The 27,065-nt window shown below is 49.9% G+C and overlaps 1 protein-coding gene across 1 annotated transcript in view; it reads left to right on the top strand.

Annotated features, from left to right (window-relative positions):
• Positions 1-27,065, top strand: part of ABCA4 (ATP binding cassette subfamily A member 4) — a 163,929-nt gene that overhangs the window by 84,565 nt on the left and 52,299 nt on the right. The window contains exons 17-26 of the mRNA XM_075539832.1: positions 1,634-1,699; positions 6,133-6,222; positions 7,961-8,135; positions 16,105-16,236; positions 17,690-17,829; positions 18,278-18,415; positions 19,397-19,590; positions 20,755-20,842; positions 24,319-24,524; positions 25,092-25,140. Of these exons, the coding sequence (XP_075395947.1) occupies positions 1,634-1,699; positions 6,133-6,222; positions 7,961-8,135; positions 16,105-16,236; positions 17,690-17,829; positions 18,278-18,415; positions 19,397-19,590; positions 20,755-20,842; positions 24,319-24,524; positions 25,092-25,140 (1,278 nt within the window). The remainder of the gene's footprint in view (positions 1-1,633; positions 1,700-6,132; positions 6,223-7,960; positions 8,136-16,104; positions 16,237-17,689; positions 17,830-18,277; positions 18,416-19,396; positions 19,591-20,754; positions 20,843-24,318; positions 24,525-25,091; positions 25,141-27,065) is intronic.

The raw sequence follows: 27,065 nt of genomic DNA, 5'->3' as shown, positions 1-27,065 counted from the left end.
AGTGTCATGTGGAGCGACACACTTGACCTAGCTTAGCCTCTGTTTTCTCTCTGTGCCATGAGGAGCAGATAGTACACAGAGAAGGCGGGGGCAGTATTGCTACAAGGGTTCTGATTCGTACATAGACAGGTGAAAATCGCTGTGATCCGTGGGGGCCGCGGGCGCGTTCTCGCAGCACCATTCTTGTCTTCATCTTGCTGGGGGGGGGGCCTTCATGGAACAAAGTGCAATCGAAACAGTGGCCTCCAAGGGGATCGGGCCAGTGTAATCCAAGACGAAAGAGAGCTCAGAAGGCTATGACCACTGTGTTGGGGGACTCCAGGGGGACTCTTGACAGATTTTCTTGAAGGATAAAGGATTGGGGCGGGGGTTATTATGCAGAAGGTTGAAGGAAACTGGAAACCGCTGAGGACAGGAGCAGGCGAGTTGTACTGAGGGATTGCTTTCTATCACGACTCCTTCTTCCAGGGCAGCAAGGTTTGTTCTAGGAGAACTTCGTCAGGAAACCTTACCTCCTCCACTCTGTGACCCACAGCATCTCCCGGGCTGCTTTTGGTTCCCCAGACTCAAAGGACACGTGTACAAGATCAGACCCTTGAGGAGGTCAAAGTTGCCAATGGAAGCGTGCAGACGTCTTCCGGGAAGGGTTAGAGAGATGGAAACACGGCCATCAGAAGCGCCTGGCCCCAGGCGGATAGTACGCTGAGAGGCAAGAGGGTCACCATGTGGCATCTGAGTTTAAGAAAGACTTCTATGACCTTGTAGTCATACTTTTTCACTCCTCCCTAGTGAGAATTCGTGGTTAACTGGATATTGCAATCGGTACCTAACCCTCTTTTAGCCAAAGGTTCTCATTTCTTTAATAGCTGGGTGCTGTATTTGTACTGTGTACTGTATAGCACTGTGTCGGAGCCCCACCAAGCCGTGTTCTGGAACCGGAGGGATAGACAAGAGTGCCGCAGGCCAGCTCTCCAGCCTGCAAGCCAGCAGTGCAGAAAGTTGTGAAACACACGGTGGTCATTGAACATGGCCCTGCCCTCACAAAGCCAGCGTTTTGCATGAAAAACACTTGCTTAGAGAACAAACTGGGCATTTGGGGGGTTTGTCCCTGCCATCAAGTGAAGTCAGTAGAATGGGGTGGTGAAGAAAAGTTGTATGAGAATCTGATTACCAAGTTCAAATCCCTGCACCTCTATTTCATTAGCCATGACCTTGAGCTGATTATTCCACCTCTGCGGGGCACAGTTTCCCTATCTGAAAAACAATGGCAACACAACCTCTCTCTACATGAAGCCTGTTTACAGCATTGTCTGGCACAGAGAAAGCATCCAACAAACATTAACAATTCTGCTTATTATTATCGTGTAACCTTGGTAAAGGGTATACTTTATTTCTACAGTGATGTTTTCCAAGGTGGGGGGGAACGTGAACCAGTCTTAGTGTGCCTAGTTCCACCCAAGCATAAGCTTCTAGCTAAAAGCATTGGAGAAGCAGCCGTGCTATGGTTGATGACCTCTATGTGTTTCCAGAGGCCAGTCCACATCCAGGGAGGTAAATGCAGGATGGTGGGGAACTGTGGCACAGTGGGACAAGACGACAACTTGGGCTGTGCTCTTTCTTTGTCTGATTTTAGGTGATTATGGGACTCCTCTTCCCTGGTACTTCCTGATGCAAGAGTCCTACTGGCTGGGTGGTGAAGGTGAGTTACTTCAAAACCAACACAGAGTCGTCGTGTCTAAAACTAGCTACATGGGGCCTGTGTGGGTGGTAGAAATGGCTCTTTATGTCAAGGGCATGACTCCTGGCGCATCAGCCTCCACCTGGTGGCTGTGCTGCCAAGACAAGGCATCCCAGCATCTGGAAGCCCCACCCACCCCCAGCCCCACCCCTGCATCTTCCTCATGGACCCTGGGCTAGGACAAGTGGTTGAGCACTGATAAACCCCGGGTCCTCTGCTCTACTAAAGGAAGGCCAATCAAAACAGAGTGCAATCGGCTTGTGCAACTTAGAATTAGGGTTAGAGAGCTAGGGTTGCAACTTAGAGTTCTAGCATACAGCCCCAATTCTTGTACGCTACTGAAGGAAGACCGGAGCAGTGCAGGGCGTAAGTGACTTAGGCAACTTCTTGGATTGAGGCAAAGAGATCCAAAGAATCATGAAGGATCTTTGCGTTCACCATCTGATGCTTCTACTTATATATTTATTTGTTTTTCCTCACCACCTTTTCAAAATATAATGAATTACTTCCTGCTCCCAGGGTGATGGCCCAGCCAGACCTTTGTGTGGGCTGTTGATGCTGAGGGTACCTATTCCAGGCGCTCCTGGGGCTGGTCTTTCTGCGACACAGGAGGACGACGGAACAATTGGGCCGGGACGGATGCTAGATACAGTTTACCCGGTGGCCATGGAGGCTTGCCGGTTGCTGCGGTGCTGAGCCAGGGTCCGCAGAGCTTCCTCACTCAGATAGGCTAAGTAGGAAGGCCCGTCTACTTCCAAAAAATCACCCAGTGAAAATCGTGTGGCTCAGAAAGGTCTGAGTCATGACTGATCATGGGGATGACGGCGTTTTGTTCTGCTGTGTGGGGGTTGCCGTGAGTCAGGAGCTGTATCTGTAGTGACTGACAACAAACCAGGAATTGCTGTGGGAGCGGGGACCACAGACGCTTCAGTGATGTCTCAGCGCTGAGCATCCCGCGGTTCCTCTGGAACGAAGGGGTTTAGAAGAGAAGGGGGTGGGGGCACCACTTTCTTCCCAATCTGGTTTTTCCCTCACTACTTGCTCTTTGCTGTGTCATATTGGGTCTGGAAGCACCAAGGTAGATGTGTGTTTTGTCCAAGGCATTACATGAATGCCTTTAGAAGGCACTATCTGGTCAGACAAACAGCAGATTGACAGCCCAGATCTTCCGTTCTGTGGGTCTGTCCTCTCTACCTGGTTTTCCGCTTCGGTCACAGGCACACTGGCGTGTGCACTGAGAATGGCTTGAATGTGGACGAATGGTAGGACCGCTGTCTCTTCTTTCCCCACAACCCCAGCAGACACTCTACCTTAAAAAATAATCACACAAATCCTTCTTCAAAGGAGAACCCCACATATTTTTGCTGGCCAAAATTCTTTCCATCCATTTCATAGGCTAGACAGAAACCAGAAGAGAGCTGAGTCTTTCTACCCAGCACCCCCCTGTCACAAATGAAGGGACAGGAGGCAGGAGACGATGCCCCCGGTGAATTGGGGTTCCATCAGTAACTGAGATTTCCTGGCCAGGGACTCACTCCAGTGACTAAACTGCTTCGTGGCGCATGTCCCATGCCGATCAAGTGTACATTGGTGGAGCATGTTAACCACACAAGGGATCCAAGGAACGTGGGCAAGAGGTTGAAGAATCCATTCATCGTCAAACTAGAAGGACTTGCTGCTATGCGTCCGCTCCACCACCTCCTCTCCAGCTCGGCGGAGGGAAGCGGGCACCGAGAGCCCCGGGTCGGGGCTGAAGCCCAGAGACTTCCGGTGCCTGGCATCATTGGCTTCCTTGGGCTTCCTTGGCTGACTGTCTCTCCACTTCTCTTCTCCTTACGGGATGTCCTGGTGCCCTTTTAAACCAAGGACCAACTTTATAAAATATGCCTGTGTATGTGTGTGTGTGTGTGTGTGTGTGTGTGTGTGTGTGTGTGTGTGTGTTCCGCTCCTCAATTTTCCCAGATCGGTACCTCAACCAAACCAGTTGCCTCCAGTTGACTTGACTAGTAACCGTATCCTGTGTGTGTCCGAGGGGGCCCGTGCTATGCAAAGTTGTTCATTTTGTGCGCTAGAGTGAACATTGGTATATGGGTTTCTGTTTGTGTTTTTGCTGAAACTTCTTCTGAGTACAGACTGAGGATGCCCGAGTCATGTGCTAACTCTATGCCTAATCTTTGGAAGCATGACCACACTGCTGGCCACACTACTGACATTCCTATCAGCTCCTGTTTCTCCACAACCCCCAACACTTGTTTTCATGGGCTTGTTGTTGTTTTATCATTACGATTCGTAATGGCGATGAGGTGATAGCTAATGGAGGCAAGGATGGCGATACTTCGTCTTACATACCCGGGACGTGCTGTCAGGACTGACCAGTCGCTGGAGAAGGACGTTGGGCTTGGTACAGTCGAGGGGAGGTGAGAGAGAGGAAGGCCCTCAGGCGATGGATGGACAGAGTGGCTGCGACGACGGGTTCCAGCCCGGACCACTGTGAGCGTGGCGCGGGACCAGCCGTGTTCTGTGCTTTTGTGCACAGGGCCGCTATAGGTGGGAACGGACTCGATGACACCCAACAACATGATTCAGAGTTGACACTATGCAGTTGGTTTTGCTCAAAGATGTCTAAAAAGTGGTTCAGTGCTCATCTGCCAACCAAAAGGTTGGCAGTTCAAAACCCCAAGCTACTCCACAGAAGAAAGCTATAACAGCTCGGTTCTGGAAAGAGTTCTGGCGATGGGAACCTTCTGGAGCAGTTCGATTCTGTCCTAGCCCAAACTCCAAACCCGCTGCCACGATTCAGATGCAGTCCTGACTTATTGGAATCCACTTGGTGACTGGGTTTCACTGCGGCAGGGACAGGGCGGTGCCGTGTCAAGCAGCTTTTCACGTGCAGGGGGGCATTTGAACAGCCTTTTTGGTGAACTATATATTCCATTCCCTTCCCTGTTTTTGTTTTTTTCTTGGATTTATGTCTTTTGTTATCACACTGCAGACTTTGGAGAAGGGGCCCTCATGTGGTATATGGCTCCTGAAATTTTTTCCTCCCAGTTTGCCTTAAAGGCTTGCTTTCAAGCAAACAGTCATCTAAGTGAGGCAGCCTCTAAGTCCATGTGGAAGAACCTCACCAGCTGTGTGATCTGAGGATTGTAAATAATATAGTCAAAATCTAAAGGAGGGAATGGCATCCGTGAACGCCTGGTTTGTGGAAGGGAATGGCTGCAGTGGAAGCCCCAAATCCATTTGCATGGTCCACATATGATCAAACCTCCGAGAATCCCCTCCAAGCAGAGGTCAGAGGTGAGGATGGTCCTGTTATCAGACAGAGAGCATCGCAGAGTTGACTAAAGCAGCCGTAGTTAAGTCAAAGTGTAATATTGAATCATTTAATCTCCCTTTTGACCTGGGGGATAGGGAGCAAGTAACAGTGAGTACAAAAATGAAGAAAATGTTCTAAAACTGATCATGGAGATGATCATACAACTCTTTCTGATGTGATTGAACTATTGAATTGTGTGGTGTGTGAATTATAGGGCAATAGAACTGTTGAAAATATGTTTTCTCCCAATTTTTTGAGGCTGTATTTCTATCTTATTGAAAGGATGTTAAGCCCTTTAATACCCTATAGGATTTTTAATGCCTGGTTCTTGGTAAGTAGAGCGCCAAGCCTTTCTTCCAGCGTGCCTTTGGGTAGATTTTGACCTCCAAATTTTTGGTTAGCAGCTGATTGCATTAGCCAGTTACAAATGTGCGAGGTTTGAGCCCACCCAGAAGCACCTCAGAAGAAAGGCCTGGCGATCTAGTCCCTTCAATCATCCCGCAGAAATGCCATGGGTCCCAGGTCGACTCTTGCTGCACATGTGAGTGTGACATGGGTCAGAACCAACCCCAGAGCAACGCATGGCACCTCAACCAGGCTCAACTCTTGTTAGACATCAGACCAATGGACTCGGATGCTCGTAGAGATGGATTTTTTTAAAAAGATAAACCATTCCTCAAGTTGTCATTTAAATCATATGCCCATTCTATGAACCCATTCACATCCCATGCTGATTTTCTCCTGCCCTTCATAAAACCTTCACCATTTATGTCTGGTTTGGTGGGTCCCTCCTGCCATGTGAACAGAATGGGGAGGAACTTTCAATATGAACCTCTGAAGGGTGTGCTTTCGAGCTGGTGGAAGGAAGTACACACAGCACAGACAGCGGCAGCAGGGGTGAGTGGCGGGCCTGGGCCCGGGACTGGTGTTCGGAATGCTGCCTTGGACTTCTGAGAGAACTGGACTTTCCTGTGATCTTAGGAAATCCACTTGCTCTCTGCATTTCTCCCTTCCTTTCCTGTAAGTACTGACTCCCAGCTCTCACTGGAAGAGTAATGTGAACTTTTGGTTGGTGTAGGATGTTCGACCAGAGAAGAAAGAGCCCTGGAAAAAAACGAGCCCCTAACAGAGGAAATGGAGGATCCGGAATACCCAGAAGGAATACGCGGTAAGATGGACTACGCGGAAAGAGTCCCCAACAGGAACAGAGAGCAGAGCGGGGGCGAAGGCTGTGACGCTTCCCAGCAGACCACGGCACCTCGTGACTAGGGTGAAACGAAACCCAGGAACCCAGTGCTCTGCGGCGGGTGTGCAGCCCGATGGCCTCCCAAAGGCCAGCTGCATGTGCACGGGATGAATGGCCCGGCCCAGACATGAACACATATTTCCTGGAGAAAGCAAACCCCTCATATGTAGTGTGTCTGTGCCCTTGTGAGGCAAGTCCCAAGCGGGTCACACAAATGTGCTGACTTCCGAGGATTGAGAGAGAACAATACGTTGGGTCACTGGGCTTTACAGCGGATATGAGCTGCGAGGAAAGACAAAAATAAACGCAGTGCCTTGCTTCTGTGCGCGGGCGCTGAGAGCACTAGGGAAACTGGCTGTACGCACTCAGGGCTCCGAAATCTGGAAGCCCATTCATGCAAATCACCGAGAACTTTCCTGCTGGCTGGATGCTGCCCGTGATTCCTGGTGATGCCCCAGGTTCACGAATGTTCTTTCTCCTGCCCTTGTTGTCCTGCCCTCTCCCCTCAAGCCAGGGGTTTCCTTCCAGTCCTTAAATGCTCGAGCTGCCTCTCTGGGCACTAAAGCGGTCTTGTCTGGTCACCCTGGTTTTGTCTCTGAGCTTTGCACGACTCTGCATGAATGGGTCCAGCGCTTCCTGCCTCCCTCCCACCTGAGATCTGCTTCCCACCACCACCACCATCACCGAGGCCCTCCGCCAGGCAGCAGCAGCTTACAGAGCTGGTCTGCAGCCGCCAGTGCCTCTGGGAGAGTCCTGCTGCAGGGCTGAAGTCAGGAGCTGGGGTCTAGTCTCACTCAGTCACAGAGGGGGCCGGGGTGGGACAGAAGGAGCAATGGAAGCTTCTGCCCACGAGGGCAGGCTCAGAATGACGACCTGGGGAAGACCAGCCCAGTAGTACTGCGTGGGGTGAATTGAGCAGAGAGAGACTGGGTTCAGAGATGGGGAGATGGTGGGGATGGGGGTCTGAACTGGAGGGAGCATGAAAGAGTTGAAAGGTAGAAGGAATTTGAGGGGCGATGAATGATGAAGAAGCACGAGCGGTTAACCTGCCCAGTTAATCAGAGAAACGCTGGGGTTCTGAGGAGCAAAAACACCAGCCTTAGCCGAGGGGCTCAGGATAATGGGGGCCCCAGGAATGAACATGGAAGTCTGAACAAGAAGACATTGTTTAGGAAGGAAGATGAGGAACTTGGGCTGCTATCAGCCAGCCGGGAGCAGATGCCCCACATGGTTGGCTATGTCCTGTTCTCCGGCCCGAGCTTAGGGCTAACTTTGTAACAGCACAGCCCGGGGTAACACCCCAGCTCCGCACTCACGATCTATGTGGCCTTCATAGGCTATATGATGTCTCTGTGTTGGGTCTCCTCATCTACAGGAGTGGCGCTCAATCATCTCCACTCCGTGGGGCCACTGTAAGGGTGGCACGAGACAATCCATGTAGAACATTTGAAACAGTGCCTAGCCCCTAGGAAGTGTTCAATAAATGGTAGCCAGTATTCCCGGCGGCGTCCTATGGATTTGGCAGCTGTCCTTCCAAAGGCCAGAGTGGAACCATGAGGGCAGGTGAAACTACAAGCAAAAGACATAGTCTGAGGAAAAAGCCTTGGCTAGCACGTCCGTGAAGATGCTATGTTGATATCATGTTTGTTTTTCCCTACAGACTCCTTTTTTGAACGTGAGCTTCCCGGATTGGTTCCTGGGGTGTGTGTGACGAATCTGGTCAAGATTTTTGAGCCCTGCGGCAAGCCAGCCGTGGACTGCCTTAACATCACCTTCTACGAGAACCAGATCACCGCCCTCCTGGGACACAATGGCGCAGGGAAAACCACCACTCTGTGAGTCTTCCTGCAGAGAAGCTGAATTGCCTCTCTCTGTCTTAGCATTCCTTGACTTCATTCTTTCCCTGTCAGTTGCAGCCTACCATTCTCATTCTTGGGAAGTATTGGCCTAGCCACAAGGTTGGTGGTTCAAAACCACCAGCCACTCCACTGGAAAAAAAGATGAGGCTAGCCCCTCCTAGAAAAAGCTACCGTTTCAGAAACTCAATCTAGCATTACTAGGGGTTGCAATAGACTTGATGGTGGTTGTTGGATTTGTTTTCTTTCTTTCCTCTTTCAATCATTTTATTGGGGGCTTAAACAACTCTTATCACAATCCATGCATCCATTTTGTCAAGCACCTTTGTAGATTTGTTGCCATCATCATTTTCAAAGCATTTTCTTTCTACTTTTCCCCCCTCCCTCCCCGACCCACCCTCCTTCCTGAACCCTTGCTAATTTATAAATTATTATTCGTTGTCATGTCTTACACTGACCGCTGTCTCCCTTCACCCACTGTCCGGTGGTCTTTCCTTCTGTTTTGGTTCACTCTACATGTGTGGTTCCCGGGATGTCACTCCAGTGAACTGAAGGTTAAGGTTGGCTGCCTGTCTCGGCTTGTTTAGTCTGCACCAGACGCCTGAGAGCAAGATGGAGTAAATTCCTTGTCCTCTTGGTGTGCCGCCTGCTGTTGCCATTGCTGTGGTGCTTGGTAGGTGCCATCAAGTTGGTACCAACTCGTTGCAGCCCTACATCCACTGCTGCGGCCACTGTGTCCCTCCGTCCCCTCGATGGACTTCCTTTCCTTTGCCGAACCTCTACTTTACCAAGCATGACATCCTTTTCCAAGGACTGGTTGCTCCTGATCACATGTCCAGAGTACTTAGATGAAATCAAGCCATGTTTGCTTCTAAGGAACATTCTGGCTGTACTTCTTCTGAGACAGAGTGGTTTGTTCTTCGGACAGTCCACGGTAGTTTCACTATTCTTCACCCACTTCGGAATTCACACACACCAGTTTTTCTGTCGTCTTCCAGCCCTCACACAGATATGAGGCCACTGAAAATACCGTGGCTTGGGTCTGTGCACCTCAGTCCTCAAAGCGACATATTGCTTTTCAGCGCCATATATTCTTTGACTTCACAACTGCTGCTCCCCTGAATATCGATGGTGGCTCCCAGCCAAATGAAATCCCTGACAACTTCAATTCTTTCTCCACTATTGTGATGTTGACTATTGGCCTGGTTGTGAGGATGTATATATTCTTTATAGTGAGCTGCAAACCATACTGAAAGCTATAGTTTTTCAGCAAAAATGTACTCCCTGGTGATATTAATGATATTGTTCTCTAATTTCCACATTCCACTGGGTCACCTTTCTTTGGAATGGGCACAAGAAGGGATCTATTCCAGTCAGTTGGCCAGATACCTATCTTCCCAATTCTTTAGGATAGACTAGTGAGTGCTTCCAGTGCTTCATCAGCTTGTGGAAACATTTCAGTTGGCATTTTGTCAATTCTTGGAGCCTTGTTTTTCGCTAAAGCCGTCTTCAGTATACCTTGTACTTCTTCCTTCAGTGATCAAATTCTTGATCATAGGCTACCTCTTGAAATGATTAAACATTCACTCATTCTTTTTTCACATGTTTCTGTATGTCTGCCATCTTCTTTTGGTATTTCCTGTATCATTCAATATCTTGGCTATAGAATATGTCAATATTATAACACAAGACTTGGGTTTTTATTCTTACAACTTGAGGTATGCTGAGTGTGTTCTTCTTTTTAGCTTTCCAAATCTCAGCGCATGTCACTATAATATCTTTGTCTTCCCAAGGTGCCCTTTGAAATTTTGCTCAGCAATTTAACTTCATCATTTCTTCTATTTGCATTAGCTACTCTACCATCAGCATCTTTGCTAACATCCACTTTGGTCTTTTTTCTTTTCTTTTCTTTTCTTTTCAATGACTGGCTGCTTTCTTCATGCATGATGTTCTTCATGTCATCCCACAACTTGTCAGGTCTTCTGTCATTAGTGTTCAATGCTTAAAACCTGTTCTTGAAATGAGCTCCAAATTTAGGCGGGATAGACTCAAGGTCATATTTTGGTTCTCATGGATTGTTTTCTTTTTCTTCAGCTTCAACTTGAACTTGCATATGAACAAGTGATGGTCTATTCCACAGTGGGACATTGGCCTTGTTTTGGCTGATGAGCCTGAGATTCCCCTCATCTCTTCCCACAGATGTACTCAATGGGATCCTGTGCATTCTTTCTGGTGAGGTTCACGTGGCTTGTCCCATTTATGTTGTTGAAAAAGGGGCATTTGCAATGCAGAAGTCATTGTTCTTGCAAAATGCTATCATGCATCTCTAGCTTCTTTTATAACACTAAAGCCACATTTTCTAACCACTGCTCCTTCATTGTTGTTTCCAACTATTACATTCCAACTGCTCATAATTATCAATGCATCTTGGTTGCATATTTGATCAGATGCATGTTTAATCAACTCATCTGTCAGTTTGTTGTATTTGCATGGTGGCTTGCATGTTGTGGTGATGCTGTAAGCTATACCACCAGTATTTCCAATGAGCAGGGTCACCCACGGTGAACAGGTTGTAGAAGGGCTTCGAGACCAAGAACACTAGGAAGAAAGAGTTGGCGGTCTACTTTTGAGGGATTAGCCATTGGAAATCTTATAAGTAGCAGTGGAACATTATCATATACAATGTTGGAAGATGAGCCTCCAGATTGGAAGGCACTCAAAATATGACTAAGGAACAGCTGTGTTCTCCAAGCAGAGTCAATGGTATGTGTGAAGTAAAGCTTATAGAACCTATATTTACTGATAGGGCACAATGTAAAATGAAAATAAACAGCTGCAGACATCCATTAATAATTGGAACATGATATATAAGAATGTAGGAAAATTGGAAGTCATAAAAAATAGAATGGAAAATGAGCTGATACCAAGGGCTCAAGTAGAAAGCAAATCTTTTGAAAATGATGATGACAACAAATGTACAAATGTGCTTGACACAGTGGATGTATATATGGATTGTGATAAGAGTTGTAGGAGCCCCCAATAAAATGATTTTTAAAACAACAAAAATTTAAAAAAGTGATTTAACTAAAAAAATAAAAATAAATGGACTGAGATTGGCCATTTAGAGCCAGAATATGGTTTACAAAACCAAGAATGACAAATTTTAGCGTAAGAATATTGCATTATGGAACCGAGAAGAATTACTGAAACCCAAATGAAGGCTGAATATGATAGTGGGACAAGAGGAAAGTAAAAAGAAATAGAGGAAGGAAGTAGGAGGCAAAGGGCATTTATAGAAGTTTAAATACAGGCACATACATATGTAAATATATTTATATATGACAATGGGGAAATAGATCTATGTGCATATATTTATAGGTTTAGTATTAAGGTAGCAGGTGGACATTGGGCCTCTAGTCAAGTACTCTGTCAATGCAAGAACACTTTGTTCTGTTAAACTGATATTCCATGATGCTCACCTTCCCAACATGATCACTGAAAACAAAGCGGGTGCATAAGCAAATGTGGTGAAGAAAGCTGATGGTGTCTGGCTTTCAAAAGATATAGCATCTGGGGTCTTAAAGGCTTGAAGGTAAACAAGCAGCCATCTAGCTGAAAAGCAACAAAGCCCACATGGAAGAAGCACACCAGCCTGTGTGATCACAAGGTGTCGATAGGATCAGGTTCAGGCATCAAAGAACACAAAATCCTATTATTGTGAATGAGGGGAGTGCAGAGTGGAGACCCAAAGCCCATCCGTAGGCAACTGGGGAGGAGATGAGCCAGTCAGGGTGAAGATGGCACCAATGAAACATACAACTTTCCTCTAGTTCTTTAATGCTTCCTACCCTCCCCCCCTCCCAATAGCATGATCCCAATTCTACCTTACAAATCTGACTAGACCAGAGGATGTGCTCTGCTACAGATCAGAGCTGGAAACATAGGGAATCCAGGACAGATAAACCCCTTAGGACCAATAATGAAAGTAGCGATACCAGGAGGGGAAGGGGAAGGTGGGAAGAAAAGGGGGACCAAACACAATGATCTACATATAACCCCCCTCCCTGAGGAACAGACAACAGAAAAGTAGGTGACAGGAGACATCGGACAGCGTAAGACATGGACAAACAATAATAATTTATAAATTATCAAGGGTTTGTGAGGGAGGGAGGGTGGGAGAGGGAGGGGGTAGAAATGAGCTGATAACAAGGGCTCAAGTAGAAAGCAAATGTTTTGAGAATGATGATGGCAACAAGTGTACAGATGTGCTTGACACAATGGATGGATGGATGGATTGTGATAAGAGTTGTACGAGCCCCCAATAAAATGATTAATTTTTTAAAAAAGAAGATTGCATTAACCATCAAAAAGGACATGTCAGAGTGCTGTCTGTAGTAGGATAATATTTATGCAGCTACAAGGAAGCCCAGGTAATGCAACTTTTATTCAAAGTTATGTTCCAAGTAGTGAAGCTAATGCTGAAGAAATCGAAGCATTCTACAAACATTTTCTATCTGAAATCAAGCAAATATGCAATGGGAGGCCTGGTTCATTACTGGTGATTAAGAATGAGGAAGTTGGACAGAGTATCCGTACACAGGATAAGAAACAAAAGTATTAGTTGGAAAATATAGCCTTGGCGATAAAAAATAAAGCTGACAGAATTGTTCCAATCAGTTGCAATGATTTCTTCATTGCAAATAGCTGTGTACCCTAGGAAGTCAGTAATCTACTGGTTGAAGTAACTTGTTGAATGTCATTGAGCGCCATTGGCTCAGTGGGACTAGAATCCGGTTCTTCCACCACAGGGGGTTTTCTCTTCCGCAGCTGCTCATCTCTGACACCCGGGAACCCTCTCCACTCCTATCCCCTCTGGCACCCCTGTCCCTGGGGTTCTGATAAAGCCATCAAATGAGCTACAATTGGCAGTTGCCAGTGGGTCGATGTCAACTCACCCCAATGCCATGTGTGCCGAGTAGAACTGCCCCATAGTTCTTCAAAGCTGTGCCTGTTCTGATGCGGATAGCCATGTCCGTTGTCAAGGGGCCTCTGGATAAGTTTGAACCAGCAGCCTTAAGGCAAATAGTCAAAAGCTTCATGGTCTGCAGCACCCAAGGACAACTTATTTCCATAGAACATTCCTTTGCCAGCTGCTTACTAGGCAGGCTTCTACATTGGGAGGGGGCGGGAACTGATGAGAGTGGCTGTAGTTCTGGAGAAAGCTAAAAGGAAGCTCTTTAGAGCAATGGTTCTCAATCTGTGGGTCGCAACCCCTTCTCACAGGGGTCGCTCAGTTTATGACAGTAGCAAAATTATAGTTATGAAGTAGCAACGAAAATAATTTTATGGTTGGGGTCACCAGAACACGGACTGTATGAAAGGGTCGCGGCCTTAGGTTGAGAACCACTGCTCCAGAGGGACTTGCAGAACAGGCAGGCATTGAGAGCCCAAGTCAGAGCAGAGTAAAGTTGTGTGAGACTCGCTCAGCCTCAGGTCCCCGGGGTCCTTTAAAGAGCTTGCGCGCCCTCTGCTGAGAAGGAGGGCTCCTTGGTCAGTTTCCCAAGCCGCCCTGGAAGCAGCTCTCTCGCAGGGCAGTGAGCCCACGTGGTACGTAGTCATCTTGTCCCCTGACTTTTTCCGAAGCCTCAGGAAGGAACAGCGAAGTGCACACCCTGCCGTGGAATGTTCTCTGAGGGCGGTTCGGTGTGAGTGGAATGTGGGGCCGTGCTCGGTTCTGTTTCCCCCTAGTGTTGATCAACAGAGACTTCAACTTCTCAATCCAAGTTCAGCTAGTGTGAGATTGGATCTGAACTCGGACAAAGGTGGGCGTGGCTGCACTAGCGCGCCGTGTGCGTTCTCTCTGGTGGACTAATATGGTCAGAGAGCCCTGCGCTGCATCTAAAGAGCAAGCAGTTTCCTTGGTGCGCCGCGGAAACACAGCTGCTTCGGGACGTCTAATGACAGTCATCTTTCAGCTTCACTCGATGCTGCACTGCTCTGCATGCTTTAGTTTATGTAATCTCCGCAGCAGCTCCATGAGGCGGGCGGCATGACTCCTGCTCCTCGCTGATCAACGACCTCATTATCTGACATTCTGAATTTGCACTGATCGTTAAAAAACAAATAAACAAACCCTTCTACAAACACTCTTGGGTGTTACCATGTACGCGTGCCAGTGATGCAGGCTGAGGTCCGAGGTGAGACTAAGGTGATGCGGCCTTGACTGGGCCGTGGGTCTCCGAGGTTTGGCCGGTCTGTCTTGATGTTCTGTAATGTGAAATATTGCCATTACGTAAGAATATAGCCACCCTCCTTCTGTGCGCGCTGATACTGTCTGTCCTCCTTCATTTTCACATCATATCGGTTTCCCCGTGGTGACGTGATCGTTGATGCCAACACCCATCGATACGTGAGGAGTGAGTTTATTTCCCATTTTTCTTTTTTTTAAAACATTTTATTAGGGACTCATACAACTCTTATCACAATCCATGCATACATCAATTGTGAAAAGCACGTCTGTACATTCTTTGCCTTCATCATTTTCAAAGCATTTCCTCTCCACTGAAGCCCTTTGCATCAAGTCCTCTTTTTTCCCCTCCCTCCCTGCCCTCCCCCTCCGTCATGAGCCCTTGATAATTTATAAATTATTATTTTGTCATATCTTGCCCTGTCCGGCGTCTCCCTTCACCCCCTTTTCTGTTGTCCGTCCCCCAGGGAGGAGGTCACATGTGGATCCTTGTAATCAGTTCCCTCTTTCCAACCCACTCACCCTCTACTCTCCCAGCATCGCCCCTCACACCCCTGGTCCTGAAGGGATCATCCGCCCTGGATTCCCTGTGCCTCCAGCTCCTATCTGTACCAGTGTACAACCTCTGCTTTATCCAGTCTGTAGTTGTTACTGGACTTTTTAGCTTTGAGATCTCAACCTGCTACTCCCTCACTGCCATGAAGTCAATACTGATGCAAAGTGACCCCAAAAGACAAGGCAGAATTTCCCCTTTACGTTTCCTGTAAGACTGTCAACTGTTTACGGGCTAGAAGGCGGGGTGATCTACTTCTGAAAATCTTTCCTTGAACCATTTGGGGTCACAATGGTCCAATCCTCCAACCATCATGCCAAGGGTGCAGAGAAGGCCGTGCCCCTTTCGGTTGTGTATGGCACCCCCATGAGTTGGGGGGCTGGCTCAACAACCCCTGAGCACCACACACATGGACGGTGTCAGGGTCTCTCCCCATCATGAAGACTTTAGTCTGGACTTCATGAAGGGAACATTGATTTCTCATTATCTGTCCTTTGCCCTCAGGCACTGACCACCGTGTTTGGCTTGGTTTGGGTTTTAGCCCCACAGGGCCAGGCTGAGGAGGCACCTACAGTTACAAGAGAACATGCTGGCCCTTGTGGGTAGGCTGACTCAGCACGAACTGGGTGGGATTGCAAAATTAATGAGAGTAGATGACAGCTCATAAAATTATATAGATGAGGGGCTTTAAAAAGCTTGTGGAAAAATGGACTGAAAAGATCATGAAACTTCTAGGAAGTTTTTGAAGCATATGCATATGTATGTGTATTGTAGCTATATGTGTGTATAAATATATGTATGTGTATAAATATATGTGCATATATATGAAGGTTTATAATTCTATTAAAAGGCTAATAAAGGGGGGGCATGTTCTGAGGCTGGGACTGCCTAGGGCCGCCCTAACTGCCTGGGAGATGGGAGGACTGGAAGCAGAGAAGGCGAGCTATGGGACTGGCTAGCTGTCTGCGGGTGGGCCTGCTTGCCCATTTTGTGTGTGGAACTGTCGCCACAGCTAATGAGTATTTGGGTTTCATTCAGAGTCACCAGTGGGCATCGCCAGGAGAGGCCTCCCTGGCCTGCTGAGGCGCTGCCCTCTCAAGATGCACTCCTCAAAACCCTCTCTTCTGCCCACTAACCCCCTCTGACAGATCCATCCTGACTGGCCTGTTACCCCCGACGTCAGGGACTGTGCTTATTGGGGGAAAGGACATTGAAACCAGCCTGGACGCGGTCCGGCAGAGCCTTGGCATGTGTCCACAGCACAACATCCTATTCCGCCAGTAAGTCAAGCCAGAACAGACCCTCCCCCACCCCGGACCTCACCCTTGCCCCCAGAACGAGCACTCTGGAGCCCAGCTCAGCGATGCCAGGTCTGCAGGCGGATGGAAGTACTTCTGTTTGCCTTCCGTGGCGCTCAAGGTGCTGTCATCCCATGCACAGGGAGCAGTGTCCCTCTGATGGGGGCTGGGTCTCTGGCAGAGTGGCTGCCCCGGACCTCAGCTAAGGGCCCTGGTCTTTCTCAGCACCAGAAGGAGGCAAAGCAGGCTTCCCTTCTAAAGCCAGGACACTGAAGACGGACTTCCAGGGCCCTTTCAGCTACTTTCCCCAATTAAAATCTCTTTTATTTCTTATTTACAAATCTATGCATAGACATTGTTGAGAGAGAGAGAGAGGAAGAAAGATGACAGAAAGGAAGGAGGGGGGATAATCAGAAAGAACTCAAAGTCATCTAGTGATAAACTGTTGTCAGTACATTGGTAGCGAATTAAACTATGTTTTAGAATTTCCTCCTATGCAGTAAACCAAGCAGAACAACCAAACCCGCTGCCACTGAGACAAGTCTACCTCAGAGGGCTTCCAAGACTACACGTCTTTGCAGGAACGCAGAGCCTCAGCTCTCTCTCAAGGAGTGGCTAGTGGGTTTGAACCACTGACTGTGCAGTTAGCAGCCTAGTGCCTAATCCATAGTGCCACCAGGCCTCCTTGATATTCTTAAAAACTCACTGCCACCAAGTTCATTGACCTATTCACTGACCCTATTAGACAGGGTAGAACTCCCCTGCAGGTTTCCAAGACTAATTCTTTGTGGGAGCAGAAAGCCTTGTCTTTCTCTCTGGGAGTCGCTGGTGGTTTCAAACTGTCGACCATGTGGCTAGCAGCCCAACGCATAACCACTACACCACCTGGGTACATATATATCATGCATATATGGATGTACCTCTTCACCTTAAATGGAGTCCCACTTAAAATGGATGGTGCTGGTGTTCAGATCCGCCGGATGCTCCTCAGAAGGAAAGGTGGCCCTCTACTGCCCCAAACCAACCCTTGAGAACCCTGTGGAGTGCAGTGCCACTCCCGGGCACACCAGGCCACCATGACACCAACTGCTCCTATAGATTTGTCCTCCATTATCAAGAGAATAAAACCGTCCATGAAACTTTGAAACCTATCAATTTTAAAGTGCTTTTTTCTAACCCAAGATATCATGCCCACCTGTTCGTGTTGTTGACAACAACTTTGTCGATTGTAATCGTATTCCAGCATATGAATGTATCACCTGAGTAATCAGCTCTCGCTGGGCATTTAAGCAGGCCTCGTGCTTGCTTTGCCGGCACCTTCTAAACACTACCACGAGGCGCGTCTTCCTCGCTTCGTCTTGGCACTCCGTCCTAAGGTTCATTGCCCGCAGCTGAACTGCTGAGCTCAGGGCCTTTGTCCTTGTCCCGCCCCCAGCCTCACGGTGGCAGAGCACCTCCTGTTCTACGCCCAGCTGAAAGGGAGGTCCTGGGAGGAGTCCCAGGCGGAGATGGAAGCCGTGTTAGAGGACACAGGCCTGCACCACAAGAGGAACGAGGAGGCTCAGCATCTCTCAGGTGGTTGGAGTGGAGAAAGCACGGGGCTCAGATGGCAGACACCATGTTTCCCAGGGCACCTCCGGAAAGGGGTGGGGGTGGGGGTGTAGACAGTGGGAGTATTTGCTTATAACAGGCAAACTCCTGCAGATTGGAATCTTTCTACCAGGTCATCCTGAGGTGGGAGGAGCAGCCCGGGCCTGGGTCATTTCCCACAGGGAACACGGGCTCCCAGCAGCGCACGCTTCGTTTGTTCTGGTCTGGCCGTGTGTGACCTTCACTGTGACAGCAGCCTTCAGACAGTCTGAGGCCAGCAGGCAGGGGTTGCCTCCCCACTGGGGTTTCAAAGGCCACAGAAATGTCTCCAGAGGCAGCGCCAGATGGCTGCTGGACTTAAGGTGTGCCCTGTGTGTCACCAGCCCGGCCCTTGTCCCTCTCCCGTGACGCCACCTCCCTCTTGGGCCTCCAGGAGGCTTGCAGAGGAAGCTGTCTGTTGCCATGGCCTTCGTGGGAGATTCCAAGGTGGTGGTTCTGGATGAGCCCACCTCGGGCGTGGATCCCTACTCCAGACGCTCCATCTGGGACCTGCTCCTGAAATACCGCTCAGGTAACGCTCCCGGCAGGACGGCACACCTGGAGTTTGGCATCTTGTGACCACAGTCACTAGGCTCAGAAGAGGGCTTTCTCTGTGACTGAGAGCCAGTTGAGTCACCCTGACATTTTTACACCATCATCAACGGGAGTCACTAATGGCACCGCCCACTCCCCAGAATATTCTAGAAGGTGTCTTTGGCCTGCAACCCAATGGTGCCACTGAGAATCTCATTTTTGTGCAGGGGGATGGGGGTGGTTAAGGGGAGCCCCCAGAGCTATGGGTTGGCCACTCAGGACCAAGGCTCAGGGCTGCATGGTGGGGGTGCAGCGCCACAGGGGACTGCGACAGGCAGGCACGTCTTAAAAACCCTCTGCTGTTACATCCCCGTCCAGCTGGAGACCACTGTGCTGTCCTCGAGGCACCAACAAGCAGAGCTCAGAATGCTCCGGTCAAAGCTGAGTTCCCCGCCCTTCACTCCATGTGCACCGCATTCCCTGGGCCTTACCCTGGAGACTGGACGCCCACGAATCCTCCCTACCTTGTTCCTTTGAATGGCGTCTCTAGTTAGTACAAGGGGGCTTCTAAAAGCTCGTGGGGTGTGTGTGGAATTTAGAGAGACTGGGATCTTCCCACGAACCTTCTGAAGCCCCCGCATCTAAAAGCACGGGCGTGCACATGTGTGTCCTTTGCCAAGACTGTAAGTGTGGGCTTTGCGATCCAGAGAGCACACCCCTGCAGCTCCGTTGACGCTGACTGGCAGGTCCTACATGGGTGGCGGGACCCTGTTTGTGATTTGTCAGGGAGGGAGGGGGGGCGCTGTGCAGCCGTAGACAATGGTCGGTGTTCCTCGGTTCCCCCGGAACTTGTTTTCCTGTGTGAACTCCCAGGTGGTGTGGACGCCTCTCCAGGGGGCAGCTGTCTGCAGCACATCCTTCTTTGCCTCCCGCCCGGCCCAGGGCCTCACTCCCCTTCCTCCGGCCCGTTCCCTTTCAGGCAGAACCATCATCATGTCCACACACCACATGGATGAAGCGGACCTCCTCGGGGACCGCATCGCCATCCTTTCGCAGGGGAAGCTCTACTGCGCGGGCACCCCACTCTTCCTGAAGAACTGCTTTGGCACGGGCTTCTACCTCACCTTGGTGCGCAAGATGAGAAACATCCAGAGCCAAGCAAGAGGCTGTGAGGTACGTGATGGCCCAGCCGGGGTGAGCAGGCGCTCAGCCCTTCCTACCAGCCCAGCCCTGCGGGCCTGCTCTAGCGGTCAGAATTGGGCGCTCTGTTCCTGCGGTCATTTGCAGGTGTGGCCGGATGGACACACTGAACTCTCCCGCAGGGATGCCTAGCCCAGCATGAACGAACTAGTTTTAAATGGCCTGAGGTGGTTATTCCCTACTGGTGCACGTGGCCAAAGCACTGAACCGCTAACGGAAAGGTTGGCGGCTTGGGTCCACCCAGCGAGGCCTTTGCTGTGAGACCTGGCGGTCCACTTCCAAGGAGCGTCTCTGAAACCCAGTGAAGCACAGTTCTACTCTGTCGGAATCAACTCAGGGCGACTGGCTCTCCCCCAACTACAGATGTGCCTTCTTCTGCGAGGTTAAGCTGTTTGGAGAGGAAAGGATGTTCTCGCTTGTTCTTGTCTCCTCCAACATTTATGTTCTTTAAATAAACCCGAGTTCCACAGGCGAGGGAGGCTAAGAAAAAGTCTCCCGATGAACAAGAATCGACCAGACAGCTCAGCCAGGAGACCCAGGGTCGGCACCTGGCCTCCAGGTGGACGGACTGTGATCATAGGCAAATCATTTCATTCCTCTTAGGTTTTTCCACCTGCAAAGTGGCCCCGATGGCCTCTGCCTTCGCTTCTCTCTGGACTGTGGCGAGATCCTGTGTTAGGCAGCGCTCTGGGCTCCCAGAGAAAAGGCATTCATTCCTGGCTCCACGCAGCCGTTACAGTGTAGCCTCGCCTATGCTTCTGGCCCCTCGGGAGGGAGGGTCCGGCTGCTGCTGACTCTGGCCTTCTCTGCCCGTGGTGAAGATTTCCATGGGCCAGAGGGAGGGCGGAGCTGAGCGCCTGCCCTGGCAGAGCCACCCCAGCCCCATAACGATGGCCCTCCTGAGGGGAGGATGCCTGACTCACACCCTCTGCAGGATGAAATCAAATGCCCCGCCCTCACGGGACTCAGATGAAATGACGAGATTAAAACGGAGACAGGGAGGCACACACATGCACCGACACTGGGCACACTTGGCGGCGAGAAACAAATCACGTGTGGAGGGGGCAGCACTTGGCATCAGGGAGACGCTATCAGGAACGACGTGTCTCTCACCAGTCATTCTGTCATCTGTTACAGGGGGCCTGCAGTGGTGCAGCCAAGGGCCCCTCCCTCAGGGGGTGCCCAGCCCGTGTGGATGAGCTCACTGCAGAACAAATCTTGGACGGTAAGGGCTCCGTTCTGGCTGCCATCTCTCCGTATGGTTGGGTGTGTCCTGCTGGACACACGGGAGCACAGAAAGAACTCCGTGTACTTCTCAGGCCCAGCATCATGCAATCTCTCCGTGGCCCCACAGACGTGCGCAAGCTTTCTTTAATGAGAAAGCCAGCCTTGTTCACCCCGCCCCCTTGCTGACATCCGGCCCCCATTGCTGGCTTCAGGAGGTACCCCTTGGCCAGAGAGAACAGCCTTCGCTGGCGCTCTGTGGGGCCCTCTGCTGGAGACACAGTGCTAGCGCACAGTCTGCGGAGAGCGCGGGGGGGGGGGGGGGGGGTGCAAGTCCAAGCGACAAAACCACACATCCCAGGCTACCCTCAGCTTCCTACTCGTCCATCTATTCTCTCCCAGATGAGGGGGACTTACGTCTCCTAAGGGGCGCCCCCCACCTCCGCAGAGAAGCCACAGAAAGGCTCTTCCTGAAGAAGTGGTCTCTGGCCCTGAAGGTTGTGAGCCCAGGGATTCAGAGTCACTGCACACCCCGCATTGCCCAGGTAGAAAGGGAGCTCACCCCACGTGGATGTGCCGACGCACGCAGGCTAATGGAGCAGGGAGACCGCTGCTTGTCAACATGAAAAGCACAAGCAAACGGTGCTCTGTAGAGAAGAGTTGTTTTCAATCTGAGGAATCTCAGAGGGGGCTTCCAAAAGTTCGTGGAATGAAAGGAGGATGCGATATCCTCCCCCAGCGCGCCCCGCCCCCCCCCCCATGAGCCTTTAGAAGGGCCTCTGTGCTAGCCCCAGACTGCGTGAAACAAGAAGCCTAGACCACATTGGGGTACGATGCTTACAGGCTGAGAGAAAGGGCTGTCCCATCTGCTCCCTGACCCCGCCTGACCCTGACAGACTGTGTAAAGTGCAAACAGTCTCTGAGGATGGCACTCCCTGTCCTTTTCCCAGACTGCCTTGCTGGGCTTCTCTCCCTGCTCTGGGAATGTTTGTGCAGGGAGGAATCTTTGTTTCCAAATAATAATAATTAAAAAGAAAATGGACACTGCTGAATGACTGGTCCACTCAAATCACGTCGGAAGCAGGGCCAAGCGGGTTGGTCTGAATTCTCTCTTTCTCTTCTTTTTTCTCATTTGTTTATGGTCAAATCTACAGGCACCAAATCTGCCACTTTAACCTACAGTTCTGTGTCACTGATTCCGCTCAGGGCTGTACAATCATCACCACTGATTAAATCCCAAACGTTTTCATGATGGAAAAACACCTCAACTTTCTTTCTAAATGAAGGTTTACTTTTCTTGTTGCTTTTGGGGTTTTTCTGTCCAGACAAGGAATGCCCTATTCTATGTAGAGTTGCACCCCACATAAGGGAGGGAAGATCATTCGCCTCCCCAGTTAGCTCCTTGGGTGACCCCCACACCCTCAGACCACACACAAGCTCGCAGACCTCCCGCCAGACCCTGAAAGCCCCGCTGACGTCAAGGTCCACTTCTGGAAAGGCTGACACACTCGCCTAAGACACAATTCCTGGGAATCCAGCAGCTTCGGGTTCAATTTCCTTCCTCGGAGAACAATGAACTTAACCCCTAGAGAGCGAGCAGGGCAGATCCGCTTCCTCTTCAGCCTCTGTAGGAAGTCACCCTGAGCCAGAGACCAGAGCCCAGGCGGTGGGCGGGACATGAAACCAGCCTGCCAATCAGCTCAGCAGAGGGCTTTGCGTAGAAAGCCATTTACATAACCAAGGAGAAACCCAAACCTCTGGTGGGCTCAGTTCCCCCAGAAAGCAGTTTGTTCGAGACTGTGACCACTTCCCAGAGCCCTTCCCCTCGGCCGGCCTCTTAGAAGACGGAACTGCCTTTTCAGACACCCTCTTTTCTTTCTTTTATTAGAAACAAACGGCTAATTTTAAAGTCAACATGCTCTCTCGTGTACGAAAGTCAGTTCTTAATGGAGGAGATTATGGAGGAAGTACCTGATATTGGCACTTCCCCACCCCATCCTCCCCCTCTCTTCCCTCTGGCCCCGCCCCAAAGCCCTTGTCAATTCCTTGTGACTTGGATTCTGTTTTGTCTTGTTGGAGGAGACAGATGCAATTCCAAAGGCAAAGAACCCGTCATCCAAACAAAGTTAAGACCATGGTGGGTATGAGACTGAGGAAGGGACATTCTCAGCCCAGCCTGGCCACCTGTTAGCTCCAGACATGTGCGTTAGGAAAGGTCCCGAGAGCTTGGCCAGGCCAGGAAGGTGAAGACAATGTTGACTTACCTGTCGGGCTGTGGTGAATGAGAACGAGCAGCGAGAGCAGTGAAGCGCCCGCTCACCTGAGTGATGTCCCGAAGAATAACAGTGCCAAAGCTTGGTGGTTGGAATACGCCCAGAGGCTGCTCAGGAGAGAGGCCTGGGGATCCGCTTCCAAAAGGTCACAGCCTGGGAAACCCTGGAGAGCCGTGCTCCACATCCCTGAGGTCACCGTGAGTTGGAATCAACCAGAAGCAAACGAGCCACACACACACTGGTCCATGGGGGGGGGGGGGTGGCACTATTCTGTGGGCTTTGGGTGTATGCATCCATCCGAACCTCACACGCTACCAAGTGGGGACTGTAATTCTCCCCTTTCCCCAGATGAGAAACTAGGCTAAACCTGCCCAAAGGAGAAGAGCTTGTGTATAAGGGACAGAGCATGTGATTGAACAAAGGAGGGGCTGGCACAGGAGCATCAGAAGACCTTGCCAGGGCTGTGCAGCCCATTCGTGGGAGCGTATTTGGCTTCCACCCCCTGGAACCTTTCAGGGCCCACTGCAGGGAGTGGCAGGTCTCTATAAAAGTCACTACGTGGCTTCTAAAGGTCTGTGTTAGTCTGAGTACATTAGAGAAACAAATCCACAGAAACTCATATGTATAAGAGTGTTTTATATAAAGGGTAAGTGCACATCAATAAAAACTCCCAACCCAGTGCTGCTCAAGCCCACAGCTCCAACATTAGCCCGTATGTCCGACACCAATTCACAAAGTCCCATCCATCTCACAAAACACACGAAATGATGCTGACTACAGAAGGAAAGCAGAATCCTGTGAGCGTGTAAGCATCTCACTGGCAGGGGTCTCCAAGCGGCTGCTCCAGCACCCAGAGCTGCATCGGGTAGATTTATGTGGTTTTTCCTCGGGGATGTCTTGCAGGAAGTGAGCCTTGCCAGCTGAAGCAGGGAACCGGCTAAGGCAGCTGCACCCTGGTCTGACCATTAGAAAGCAAGAGACCTGAGAACTAGAAAGACGAGGCTCACCAAGTCATTTATCCCTCCGCCCTTCAATTAACCCCACATGTGTTTATTGGCCAGGTTGGCGCAATAATCTTGAACTCTCTCAAGGTCTTTCTTCCCAAATGAGATGTGGAAGGCAAGAGAGGACCTGGGGAAACCTCGCGTCTAGTCATTCGGTTCTAGAAGGTGGAGTTGGCATCAGTCTTTCGTTCTTGTCCTAGGCGATGTGAATGAGCTGATGAAAGTGGTTCGTCACCATGTTCCGGAGGCAACGCTGGTGGAATGCATCGGTCAGGAACTTATCTTTCTCCTTCCCAATAAGAATTTCAAGCAGAGAGCCTACGCTGGTCTCTTCCGCGAGCTGGAGGAGACACTGGCTGAGCTGGGCCTCAGCAGCTTTGGGATCTCAGACACACCCCTGGAAGAGGTAAGGCCACTCTCCAAACAGGCTGCTCCCCGGTGCAAACGAGAATGGGTCTTTTTAAAAACCTAAGCCTAGAGGAAAGTTGTGTCAAAGCCGTAATTCCCCACTCAACTACTTTCACTTTGGGGCGCTCTTCCCTCCTGCCCCTGTCCACGCACAGACATGGTTCCTGTAGTTGTGGTCCGTGCGCATGCGTGTTTGTATTTCTAGAAGCCTGTGTTCCTAGATAAAAGGGGCCCTGGAGGTGCCGTGATTAAGCGTGTAACTACTAGCTGACAGGTTGAGAGTTCGAACCCACTGGCAGCTCTGCAGGAGAAAGACGTGGCTGTCTGTTTGCCTCGGAAACCCCATGAGGCAGCACTGCGCTGTCCCCTAGGGTACTAGGAATGGACTTGACAGCCATGGGTTGGTTTTTTTGTTTTGTTTTATTTTGATTTGTTTTAGGTTCTCAGATAGTCGTAATACATTTCTTTCCCATTATGAAGAAATACTCAACAAAACTGAGCTGGGGTTTAATTTTTCTGAGTGAGAAGGCTAACACCAAATTCTCTCTTTTTCTCTTCTGGACAGATTTTCCTGAAGGTCACGGAGGATTCTAACTCAGGACCTGTGTTTGCAGGTATGTGACTGTGGGTCTAGCTTGTATGCCGACCCTTCCCCCCCCCCCCCCCCCCCCCCCCCCCCCCGCAGGCTCTCATTTAGAAGGTCTAAGGCTACACTCAGGAAACAACACAGCAGGAGAGTACTCCTTGTCTGTTTTAATCTGGTCCCAATAACAGGGTTGTTGCCTCCTTGGATTCTTTGAGTAACAATAGACCAGCTAACTGAGTTAGCTCTGGATGGGGACACTCCGGGTGAAGCAGGATTCTTCTGGAGGGATTAACATTCTTAAGGCTGCTGTTAGTTTATCCATCCCCAAATAGCTTGCCCCCCTTTCCCTGGCCTCCTGCCCTTGCCTTGTCCTTATCCTCCTTTCCTTTCCTCCCTCTGCCACCTTGAAGAAGGAAGGCCTGAATGAGTGACAGCTGGTAGTCTTTAAAGACATTGGTGACAGTCAGTCCACCCAGACACCAGCTACAAGGATCGCTTAGAGATCTAGACAAAATCATTTTGAAGCCCTGTTTAGTGCATGTAGTACCCTGTGGACGTTTGAAGACAGAGAGAGAAAGATTTCTGTGGATTGAGGAACTCCTTCTTCTACGTTTACCAATCTGGTTCCTTCCATGATATCTACCAAAATTCCACAATGCATTTCTAAGTTCAGAAGACTCTACTGTGAAAGGTGGGGACACAGAAGTTCAGAAACTCAAGCCATTCCTGAGAGTACAAAAGTGACTGCCCACGGATCTACAGGATCGTTCCCTGGCTCCTCTTTCCGGCTCCCCCTTCCCCTGCTGCCCTAAACAGCAAGAGCAAACTCGCCGCCATCAAGTCAGTGCTGACTCATGGTGACCCTGTAGGGCAGGGATGAGTGGCCCCTGGAAGTTTCCAAGACAGCAACTGTTTATGGGGAGTAGAAAGCACTGCCTTTCTCCCTTGGAGCAACTGGTAGTTTTGAACTGCTGACCTTGCAGATTGCAACTCAACTCATAACGACTACACCATCAGGGCTCCTCCTTGCTTCCCTAGTCATAGGCAAAGCTGTGTGGCAATTCTCCTCTGCTGCCTTGGGCTCCTGACACCACCCATGCCCATTGGTTCCCTCAGCTAACCAGATTAACTTATCACAATGCTTTCCTGAGCAAAGGCCTTCTTCTCCCCATAGGATTAGCATAGCATGTTTTTTTATCTGTGTTGTTACATAAATGATCTCAGGTGTTTACCAGTTCTGCACAGACTGACCAATGGTCGAACATGCGCCAGTCAACAAAGTTAGGTCCTGCAGTGGCCAAGAGAAAAGGCCATCGTAACAGAGCCGGGCTTGAGGTGGGGTGCAGAGCATAGAGAAGCCTCTGGAGAAAGGTGCTCACCGGAGGGCGGGTTCTCTTTTCATCTCTGCAGATACAAACACCTGAGTCCTCTCAGCTCACCCGAAGGTAAAGACCGACATTAGCCAAGACTAGAATGGAACTGTGCTCGTTTGTATCAGAAGTTGTGCCGGATTTGAGTGCTGACAGATTGGCAGTTCCAATCTGTCCTGTGGTGCTGCAGAAAAAAAGGCCTGGTGACCTGGTCTTATCAAGAATTACGCCCATGAGACCCTACATTCTACTGTGTCACGTGGGGTCGCTACAAGTCAGAAATGATTCAGTAGCGTGCAATAGCAACATGCTAGATGCTACACAAAATATTCCTTCTTAAATCCACTCAGGAAAATAAATGAGCATCAGTAGACTGTTTGGTCCACATGGGCTTAGAATAAGATATCCCAAGGGACCCGCCCAGGGTGTTGGCTGAGTGCATCCGCTAGAGAGAGGCAGGGCAACCCTCAAACCTGGACTCTGTTTTTGCTAATTGAGTGGCTCTGGGTAAATCAGGTAAGCTCTTTGTCCCTTGGTTTCCTCAAATCTACAAAATCAGGGTAATAGGTGTATCTTCCTCTTA

Source organism: Tenrec ecaudatus, chromosome 1 (genome assembly GCF_050624435.1).
Source record: "Tenrec ecaudatus isolate mTenEca1 chromosome 1, mTenEca1.hap1, whole genome shotgun sequence".
Taxonomy (NCBI): Eukaryota; Metazoa; Chordata; class Mammalia; order Afrosoricida; family Tenrecidae; genus Tenrec; species Tenrec ecaudatus.
Note: the sequence above shows the minus strand (reverse complement) of the source record. Positions and strands in the feature narration are given on the sequence as shown.